Below are 11448 nucleotides of genomic sequence, written 5' to 3'. Positions count from 1 at the left end.
CCTTTTCCCATATATTATCTACCTCTCATGACAATCTTATGAAATAGGTAATGTAATGAAGAAACCAAGGAAAAGAGATTTGAACCCAGGTCATCTAACTCAAACCAGTGCCTCTCCCATCACACCTCAGGGCTAGGTCATTTAACCCCTCTCAGCGCTGGTGTTTTTAACCTGTGGAGTAGAGGCCTAAATGACAAATTCAGCCAGAAAAGATAGGACCTGAATTGACAGGTAATTAGGGATAAGCAAAAAGGACTGAAATCTCAGCAAAATCAATGAGGGCAGATTCATAACTAAAAACAGAAAGAATTAAAGATATTTTTGAAAGTGCAGTTTTGCTTATTTGTTTGAAGCAAGTTCTGACATAATATAAATGTTGATTTTGCTTGATTTTGGTTGGAATCAGGGTTTTCAGGTCCATTTCTAAGATTCTGTCAAGAATATAACAAACTTAAAGAAGCAACAGAGTCAATTAATATATTTATTTACAAATTTATTTTTGGAGCCCATAAATCAGTAAATCCAAAACAGTGGCAATACAGAGTATTTAACAATATTTTAATATTTCTTTTTTACTCAACAGTCTACCTTTATATTTTGCTTTCCATAAACAAATACATTGGATTAAAGCAAAAATACTCTTAACTCCAAGTTCAATGCCTGAGTATTTTCAATATCTATTTTGAGCATATAATAAAGCAGAGGCAATTAATTTTCTTGAACACTTTATTGCCGGAGGTTAGCAATTACTTAACTTCACATTATTCTGTCACAAATGATAATCAAATGGCATATCTAAGTACCAAAAATCATAAAACTTTAATAAGACAAGTCAATGGAATTTACAAAGTTAATATAACACAATACCTATACTGATACACATGCATACTGGGCCCTACTAGAAATATGCTGAAATAAGCTTTATTTAAAGAATGAGGTCTTTGGACAGAGAGGGAAGAAGGGTCATATCATCAAAAATTATTAGGAAGATTGTAGCTAAAAAGAAATCGGCCTACAATTTTAACTAACTAAAGGAGGAAAGGGGAGTACATCATCACAGTTGACAGTTGAAGAAAATTTAATTACCATTCTATCAGTGGTTCACCACCTAAGAGCTTAGAATCAGGCTCTTCAAGCATTCTGTTACTCTCCCACTAAGTTTCTTTACATGGAACATAAACCTATGTTTGTGGTAACAACAGAATACTATAATGCTATTTAATGTGACAGTTAGCAAACAGTAGGGGAAAAAAAAATGGTAGCGACACCATCTCAACACCCCTGAAAATAGGGGCTAAAATGAGTCATCAAGAAACAGTATTCAAAGAGCACTGTATTATCTAATGTGATTTACAAAACAAGCAAGATTCAAGAATCTTCAATGGAAAAGGCCATAGTATTTGAAAATTAGGAATGTTCTGATGCTGATTTTTATCAAAGAAGTACTCCAAGCCATTAAGATGGAACAAATTCTAAACTCACATTTACTTGCATCACCTCAGTTTAATAATCCAATAAATGACAAAAAAGACAAATAATGAAAACAGCATCATATAGCACAGCAGCTTTGTTTGGCTCCCTCTGGATAAAATCTTGAGTCTTCCCATAGTTTTACCTAGAAATCCAGTTGTAGAATCAAATTGTGAATCCTATGAGAGGAGAAGGAAAATAAAAAATAATAGTTAGATTGTAATAGTCTACAATATTCAGGTAATTAACTGTTAGTAGAGTACATTTTTAATGACAATTTCTGTGTTTAATCAATTCAGAAGCCTGTTCATTATCTTGGATAAACAGCATGATTACTTCATGCAAAATAAAGCAATTCTCTCAATGAATAAAAAAGTCTTTCATTGCCCAATAAACATTTGATTCAGCTCCACAGAATAATTCAAAAACTCAAAACTATTTAGGAATTATTCTACTTACGTGGGAGACAAACATTAACAACAAAGGTAAGCAGTTTGTATACTAACATACAGTTTCCTCCCCCCCTTTTTTGTGGCATTGCTCTCCAACATCAAATGGATTCCCAGTAAAGAAATTCATCCAAAGTTTAATATGGTTAGCAGTTAAATGTACCTTTACTTTTTTTTTTTTTTTTTATTTCAGCTTATAATGGAGGATACAGAATTTCAGGTTACATACGTTGCCCACGTACCGCCTGTCTCCCCAAGTCAAAGCTCCAGGCGTGTCCATTCCCCAGACAGTGCGCATTGCACTCATCATGTAGGTATATTAAATGTACCTTTACTTTTAAGATCCTTTTGTTTAGATAGCTGACTTTGAAATACAGTGGAGTCTACTAAAAGTTAAGAGAATATCATATAGAGGTGGTAAAATGTGGTAAGCGCTATAATATGGATGGGGAAAAACTACCTTAATAAAACATAGCTAGGAAAGTTCTGAAGATGAGAGGACTAGGTATGGATGAGAAATGTCAGGTATTTTCATAAAATCTGAATATCCTGAGATGTAAAAGCCATGGCATAATAATAGCCTTTGTATAGCTCAGTCTCTCTACAGCTCACGGACTTTAGATCTATGACTCTTTGCCATGGTTATGCATCAGAATCACCTGGGATGTTTTTTTTCAAAATATATATGCCTAGATCCCTCCCTATGAAAATCCAAATCAGTATACTTAAAGTGAGAACCAGGCATCTGTATTTTTAAAGAGTTCCCTAGGTAATTATAGTGCACAAGCTTAGTAAGATCATAATGCCAAATTTATTTTTGAATAGTACCATCTTAACACATTACCTGCCACATGAGTTGTATTTAACTCACGCTAGTTTTGAGCCTGGGGCCTCATGAAGTATATGTAACTCACATGTCTCTTTACCTTGGGAGCTGATTGGTGCACAAGCAACTCACGCTGCCATGCTGTAGCATACATGTTACTTGATGGGTGGCCCCCTGGGCAAAACACTGAGTTGGTTCATGAAAATCTTACTAACTGAGGCTCTTATTGCTACAATTAATATTGACAATTTAATTGCATATAACTCGTGCACAGAAAACAATAAAAAATAACAAATTTTTCATTAAATTAGAAAGGATCGTTTTGTTTTTGAAGTTTTTATTCTATTTTCATAATAAAACACCATGGCCCCAGGGAAAAACATTTTTTTTCCTAGTGTGTCAGTCAATATGTTAAAAGGATGTAGAGAAACCAGGGAAGACCCAGAGAAGTTTGACATCCAAAATAAATATTAATGAATGAAAGGAGGCTCTAACAAGAAAAGGTATATGTTGTTAGAGATAAAAGGCTTCAGGCTGTTCAAATCAACAAGCACTTTGTTCAGAAGTGATCCTTAGGAAATTATGCAAAAGAAGTAAGTTTCCACTAAGTGAAAGACATTTCTTTGGTTGGACAGAAAGTGCTTTTTGATTGCTTGGTTAAAAAATCACTTGTAGTTTTTATCCATTGTGATTTCTAAGACCACTCAAAATAGTTATTTGTCTTGAGTCTTTAACAATGTTTCTAATTTGTCTTGAGTCTTTAACAATGTTTCTAATACCAGGATTAAAGATACACTGGCATCTACCTGCTTCTCTCACTTATATGTGTTAGGCAAGAAGAAAAATGAAAAAAGTATGGCCAAAATAAACCTTATAGTTATTCCAAATACATTAGATATAAATGGATGGGAATCCAGGATTTAAGATCTATAGATCTATTTCAAAGTAAATAAATGTTGAAATGATAATCCTGATTAACTATTAATAAATTTGAGATTAGATCAAATTATAGTTAAAAACATAACCACTTACCATTTCAGCTAATAATTTATTGTGATTTTTAACTTCATGGCCTATTTCAATGGAAAGCTATAAAGAAAGCAAACACATTATTACTCATATAAACGTATTCAAATGTTATAAAGTGAAAATAATGCCATTATAAGCATACACATTTCCTCAAATGAAACTGCTTCTAGAAATATGGGATATACTCTCTTCTAATATTTTTTCCACTGAAATTAATAAAAAAATTAGAATGTGTACTTCCCTAAACTATGGACATTCTCTCTTTGCTCTTCATTCTGATTTAATCTTAATATTCAATTCCATCTTTTAATTTTGATATATATACTTTTCCTTGGTTCTCTTATACTTGCAAGCTTTTTTCTCTTTATTTTATTCACACAAAAGCATTTATCTGCATTTTCCATCTAGCATTTTAAAAGATATACAAGGATCCATATGACCAATTCAAATCCAGACATAAGTATTAAATATTTTCCTAATGAAATATGACATTTTAGACATATGTCTAAATTGATTATTTCTTTAGTTTTAAAGATATTTTTCCTTTAAAACATAATAAATTAGAAACAAATTTACAAATTAGTTAAATACTGAAGCTATGCAGAAAAGAGCCCAACCTTACAAGAAACAATATAATAGGTAATTACAGCTGCTATCCAAACCAAAATCTACCTAATACTTTATAGGACAAATTCATCAAGGGCTCCACTTCCAAGATATTTAAATAAATACAATCAACTACTGAAAATCTTGGCAAACCATTGCAAATACTGTTCTCAACTTAATTTGAGTGAAAGCATATGGGATAAGAATGATATAAAACTATACTAAAATTCTATAGATCAAAACATGAGCTTTCCCCCAAAATTTAACAACTCAGAGTCAATAAAGTATCTATAAAGCTAGATAGTTCAAATCACCCAACTACTTTTACAACTATCATTCATGCCAAGGAAAGAAATTTCCAGGACATCACAGCTTTCTTCTAATAAGGAGTCTAAATTATCAATATTGAAGGGCTTTTGTTTTGTTTTGTTTTAAGGCATTTAATTCTTAAGCCTTTCCAAATGTTACATTTTCTAAATTATTAACATTATACAAAATCACTTAGTTCATAAATCAACTTCTTTTGGTTTAATATGACTTTAATATGACTCTGTTTCAAAATATAGTAGTCTCCAGGCTGAATACAATTCAATTTTCCAAAGACTATAATGAAATACCAATTAAGTTCTAGCAACATGGGCTTCTACTAAATGCTTTATAAGTGTATAGCATGTTTATTATAATGCAGAATCAATCACATACATTCTTAAAATCATCTTCATATAATTCCTTTATTTAATACAAATTTAATCAATTAATATCACTGATTAGAAAATTATACTAAGTGCTGTGTACAATATAAAAGAAAGTACAATAGAAACCCCTACATTCTGGTAAATTTCTTTTATGTATAAATAATGCCAGTGCAAATCACTATGCATAAGTGCTACAGAAACGGCAATATAGTCTTATGTTTATAAGGAAAAAAGTTACTTTTGGATATGATAATCAGGTAAAATTTGGAAGGAGGAGTGCAATGAAGTGGGGCCTTTCAGGATGAGCAAGACTTCAGTCAGTGTTAAGGAGGAAGAGAATACCCAAGGCAAAAAAAATAGAGTGATCAAAGATACGGGAGTGGTCAAAGATATGGAAAGTGAAAGCATACACAGGACACAGAGAACACTCTATTTGTCTGGCAGAAAGCACATGCACATTCTGGAAGTGTGGGTGATAAGGTCTGAAAAGCTAAGGCCAACCTTTGAAGGACCTATCCCAATAAGCAACAAAGTGTGAACTTTATTAAATCATGGAAGGACACTGAAGACTCCTGGGTGTACGGGATGCAATTTTAAACATACTCTAAAAAGATGACTGTGGCAACAGTATGTGGCTCAGATCAGAACATACAAAAAAACAGAAACAGACAGGTAAAGAGATTCCCCCAATAGTTCAACTAAGAAAACCAGGAGACAGAGATAGAGAGAAACATTAGAAAGAAAGCTTAAGACTTGGTGACTGAAATGAGGTGCGAAGGTAGAAACAAGAAACACTGAGATTTGCAGCTTAGGAGATTAGAAGAAAAAAAAAAATAGGAGAAGAGCTACTTGCGGGTAGAAGATGGGACAGCTGTTTCAGATATTACAGCAGACAGCACATAGCATTTTAGATTTTGCCACACACAACTGCTGGAGTTTAAAAAAATTAAAGAAGAATACCGTATCTTTTGATTTGCCATATTTTCTAACCTACTCAAAGCATGGTCTAAATTCTGAGTGTACTTTGACATCACCAAATTCATAGTATTTGGGTAACTGAACTCCCTGGTATGACACCAATAAAAGTATATAATTTATAAGTATATGGTATATATATGTATATAAATTAAAACACATAAAATATCCGATATATACTTACAGATTTTATAGCAGTTACTTTGCTTCTCAGACTTTCAGTGAGTCTCTCATTTTCTTCTTCACAGGCATTATACCCACTATTAGCATAGCCATAATTCCCATAGTTGCCAGGGGGGACTCCTTCACCTGCAGGGATTAGAGTCACAAGTGTAGGTGGAGCAAAAACAGAAGCCACTTTTGAAACCTTGATAGGAAAAAACCAAAAAAGACCCCCGGAGGGCGTTGCAGACCATATGTGTATAAGATATTATTTTAAATGAATTTTTAAAAGTTAATAACCGGAGATCAGACCAATTCTTTCTATTACCCTCTCTTAAGCAAAGAATATTCAGTTCATTTCAATAAACATTTATTGTTTATTAATTGCCCAAAAGACACCAAAATAGGCACTGGCACACAGGATATTCAGGATACATTCCTTGCTCATATAGAAATATATATTTTAATAAAAGATCTAAATGTAGTAACATCAACTACCCACTGAAGAAGCCTTGCTACAAAGGGAAAGGGAGAAAGCAGCTAATATAGCGGTATGGGAACTCATGGCAGAAGGAAGGTCTTTTACCAGCATCTCTTTCTCTTAAATAGAGAGTTGAATGGGGATGAGCCCTAGTGGAATGGGGCAAATTAAAGCTCTAGGAGAGAGATGAAGTAACTTATGCAGAATGTTAGCTGAGAGTGAAGAGGGGGATTCATTCATTTTTCAACATATATTTGAAGAACTACCGTGTGTCTATTGCTCTTTCTAGATGCTACTTTCATGGAGCTCTAGGGGATGACATTGAGAATGCAGTTCCCACCTTCCTGCCTAATATAGTACTTGATATTTATCAAGCAATCGAACAGGTGGAGTGAGCCTTAGACAGTGAATGCATACATAAATGTGTCAGAGGACTGAGAGAGGAAAGCACAGAGTACTAGTTAATTATTATACTTTTTTTTTAAACATAATTGTTGCCATTACTTTTCTCAGTAAATGGAGAAAAAGGGATATCTGTTGAAAAATGGGTGATCATTTGGAGTAAACAGTAAGGACAATAATGGAGAAAAGTGACCAGGACTGCACAAGATTACTAGGAGGATAAGACAAATCTGCTCAAGGCTATACATTACAGTGCTTTAATCTTCCTAGATGTGTAATTTTTCTACAGAAGGGCTCATGAGCCTGAGTTAGCCCATGAGAAGCCAGATGGTTAGACTAATCAAGAGTTGGAGGTTTACATATTGGGGCTACAGAGGAACAGAGTCCGAACAGACTGAGATTGCTTGCCAAAAGACTGGTTGAATATCTGGATTATGGGGACTAGAATGGACAGGAATTGAGTGGATTCAATAATGGCCTGAGAATGTAGGGGAAAGGGATGATATCAAAACTTGAGACTCCATATGGTCAAAGAGCAGATGCAGCAGCAGTGACAGTAAGAGCTGGAAGGACAGGAGGTAACAGTAGGTTGTTGAAGGATGGTAAATGTGTGAATAAGAAGCTCTTTCAAGGCACAGTACAAATGTCATCTTCTCTAAGAAGCAAAACTTCCACTGAATTCTTACAGTTCTCACTGTATGAACACTAATATTGCACTCAAGACAGTACTACAAGGACAGAGTCTAAGTTTGTTTCACTCATTGCTGTATATACCCCATAAACGTACAAACACACACACACTGTAAGGCACACTCAATGAATACTTGTAAATGAACTAATTAATGAATAGAATCTGATTTCACTGTTATTCAACTTTTAATGTGCATACCTTAGTCAAGAATGGAAACACAAGCTTCTGTAAGGGCAGAGACAGTATCTCATGCTTCTTCTATATCTCCCTGTACCTAATGAGTACTATATATGCAGCAGACGCCTATACAATCTCCATCACCACAGAAACCACAACAAAATCTTGAACAAGCATGTTTCAAACAGAAGAGAGTTGTACTATCTGAATTTTCCCTCAACTGCTAATATACTACTTACGAAGACCTCCAAATGTGTTAGTATGAAAGTTAAGAACTCAAGTACTGGGCATAATGCTTTGCCCTCATTCAATAATTAAAATCACTATTTAAAAAATGCATTCTCACTCTATTAATTAATGACACTCTGTGCAAACTCTAATAAGGACCACAATCCTTTAAAAAAAAAAAAAAAGGACAATCTTCTTGTTTTCTGCGACTAAATTTCTGAGTACATAACATTTACCTCATAAATAATTGCTGACTGATTAAATTTGATAACTTGACAATATCACCAAGGAATTCACTCTAAATTAATAGCTATTTGCTTTACTTTCTTGGTTTTGCCTCTTTTTTTCTATCTTAATTTTAGAGTTCTCCCACACTGTTGCATTTATTCACACTGAAATTCTCATTTTTTTATTGCTCAGAAATCTTTCAATGCAGATTTCTTCTATTAAAGAGTTGATCTTCTCTCAAACTATTATCTACCCTGAATATAATGGGAAAAAAAAATCAAACAAAATGCTAGAGTTGCTAATCTGGTTAAATTCCAGATTTAACCATTTTTTTTTCATGTGGATTATTGTATGCAAAGCTGTAGAAAAGCTAGTGAGTGCCGAAGATCATCCTCAGCATTTATTAATTTAGACAAATGCTACTTCTTTTGGGTAGGGTCTATCAATAACCTAACAAAATCATTTAGAGATTCACGTGAAGTATGGCAGCTTCTGCATATAGATACCTATCAGAGTCATTATTATCCCAAATTTAAAATTCCATTTCAATACACATTGATAATTAAAAAAAAAGAAAGATTAAATTTACAAAAAGCCCTAGTCACTTCACTTCACACAAATGTAAATTATAACAATGGTCACCTAAGTAATCGACTCTCCTCTCAACCACAGAGCTAAAAAAAAAAAAAAAACCAACCTTCTAATGAACTGGTTTGAGCTGAGGTCCAAGTAACAATGCTTTAAAAACTTCCCAGGTGATTTTAATGTACAGTCAGGACTGAAAACCACTTCTCAAGGCCCTTTCCTGCAATTTAACATGGCACACTGCAGACAAAAAAAAAAAAAAAAAAAAGATTCAAAAGGGCCTAAATGCCTACTGATGAAATCCAAACTCCTTGGGCTGGCGGTCAAAGATCTCCACAATGTGGTTCCATGTCCCCTACTTCAACCAAAATGGCTTAATCATCATTCCTTAAATACACCATTCGTTATTCTAGTTCTACATCTTGTACTTTTTTGGTCATCATCCCATCTGGAACTTACCTCTCCTGCCCTCCATTGTTCAAGGTCTAGTTTAGGTTCCTATGTCTCCATAAAGTACACAATGATCCATCTCTGAAATCTCTGAGACATTCACTATCTGTAGAACTTAGCTGGTACTTGGATGTACACTATCACCTTGCAATATAACTTATCTTTGCACATATTCCTACTTTCCAGCTAGATTGGAAGCTTGGGAGCACAAACAGGGTAACAGATAGCCGTATACTTAGAGCTTACTCAAGTATCCAATAAATGTTTGCTGTCCTTAATGACGAAAAAGAAAAACATTTACACATATAAAACTAAACTTACTCAAATTTTTTTCTTTTTCTCTCTCCAATTTACCTGGCCCACTTTCTATTCATAAAAACTTCATTTAAAAAAATTTCCTCATACCACAACTTATTAATCAATATACAAGTATATAGTTATTGGCAATTTTCCTTGACTTTACATATCTGACAGTTTTGGAAAAAATTTTTTACTCTTTTTTTCAATCTTACTACAATGACTGAGAAAGGTAACAGTCTCTTTTTTCATATATTCTCTGAAATATAGTACTCTGATTTAGCAGGGTCTTCTCTTTTGAAAAAAAATCATGTCCTAATAGAGAGCTTCAGAACCAGGAAATGCTGTTCTAATAGCTGTGAGTTATTATAGTGCCCACCAAAATTTCTGGTGCCTAACTCATTCCTGCTGCTCGATGAGAGGGCTTCTTAACCAGGTCAAGAACAAATGTTAAGTTACCAAATCTTACCACGTTCTACTGCCTTAACAGTGAAACAAGGTTCAGATAAATGTTCTCGCTAAAATCACCTTTGACCCTGATGTTACATACCAGGGTCTTTAACAGTAAAGACACGTATCTTCACCTTTGTAACTCACTGTTACCAGACTAACATGATCATTATTAGTGTGCTTTGCGTGTGCAACACCCACTCTTCAAATTTCACTTCTGAAAAAAACCAAAATCCAGGGCCAGTATTGAAAGAGAAACCGGAGCTGAACTTTGGGAAACATAGGAGTTTCCATAACCACGCTCAGACAGTCACTAACACTAAAAGATTCGACTACTTAGTTGGCACCTGTACATATCCCATCCCCAGTCCTCCACTACTCTCTCTAGCAGACTACCCAAACTTGAGTCTGAATCAAACTTAAGGAAACTCCTAGGATCTGGAACAAACGGTGTGCTTCCACTTGGCACAGCCTCCAAAGATCCCTCCAGACATGCCGTTTTATTTGACCCAAATGCCAGGGACAGAAGACCGGTCCGATTTCCTCCCGCGCACCCGCGCCCAGCATTGGCCGGTTCTAGGGCCCCGAACTTCGAACCTCAGCACTCTTCTTACCCAGGCCTGCACGCCTCATCCTGCCAGAGGAGAGAGGGAAAAGTGTGCGGGAGAAGGTGGTAGGAAAGACTTAGGGGTCACCCGGACCGCGTCTTCAGTACCAGGGTCCCACGAAACACCAACTTCATTCCCCAAAGCGCCACGACAGCGCTGGACTCTAAACACCGCGCCGGCTGATGACGTCATCCGGGCGCTTATTGGCACCCTGCGCAGACGGTTGAATGGCATTCTGGGAAATGTAGTTCAATGCAGGAGCAAAGCGTGAGGCGGGGGGCGTGGTGTGAACCCAGTTCCAGGGGCGGGCGGCACTTCCGGAAGAGGGGCGACTGCTTCCAGGGGTCCGACTCCGGTTCTCTCTCCCAACTTCACCGCCGCTGTGTTCGCTGCCCCCTGGACCCCGACTTAGGCGTGTTGGCCCCCAAGTTTAACCCAGTAGAACTGCTCCTCCCGGACCATGCATGAAAGGGTGGTTGATTTATCTTGTCTGATTCAGCCTTGTGCTTCCTCCCACCTCCAGAGTTTCTTCAGGGAAAGTAAGAAAACTTTGTCCAAGTTTCTCATTTTACAAAAGAGTAATCTGAGACCCACAGAAGTGACCGATTTGTGCCGGTTCACCCTCAGTAGAGAAAACTG

At 35.7% G+C, this 11448-nt stretch overlaps 1 protein-coding gene across 1 annotated transcript; it reads right to left on the bottom strand.

Moving 5' to 3' along the window:
• Positions 1-530: 530 nt before the first annotated feature.
• Positions 531-10962, bottom strand: BET1 (Bet1 golgi vesicular membrane trafficking protein). Its single transcript, XM_069462010.1, has 4 exons — positions 10816-10962; positions 6235-6359; positions 3778-3834; positions 531-1649 (listed from the first exon to the last, which is right to left on the bottom strand). Exons 1-4 carry the CDS (start codon positions 10832-10834, stop codon positions 1494-1496), a joined length of 357 nt encoding a protein of 118 aa, XP_069318111.1. The 5' UTR covers positions 10835-10962; the 3' UTR covers positions 531-1493.
• Between the last annotated feature and the right edge of the window lie 486 nt (positions 10963-11448).

The sequence above is a fragment of the Eulemur rufifrons genome, chromosome 29 (genome assembly GCF_041146395.1).
Source record: "Eulemur rufifrons isolate Redbay chromosome 29, OSU_ERuf_1, whole genome shotgun sequence".
NCBI classification, from domain to species: Eukaryota; Metazoa; Chordata; class Mammalia; order Primates; family Lemuridae; genus Eulemur; species Eulemur rufifrons.
The sequence above is the reverse complement of the archived record's forward strand: the minus strand, read 5'-3'. Positions and strand labels throughout refer to the sequence as shown.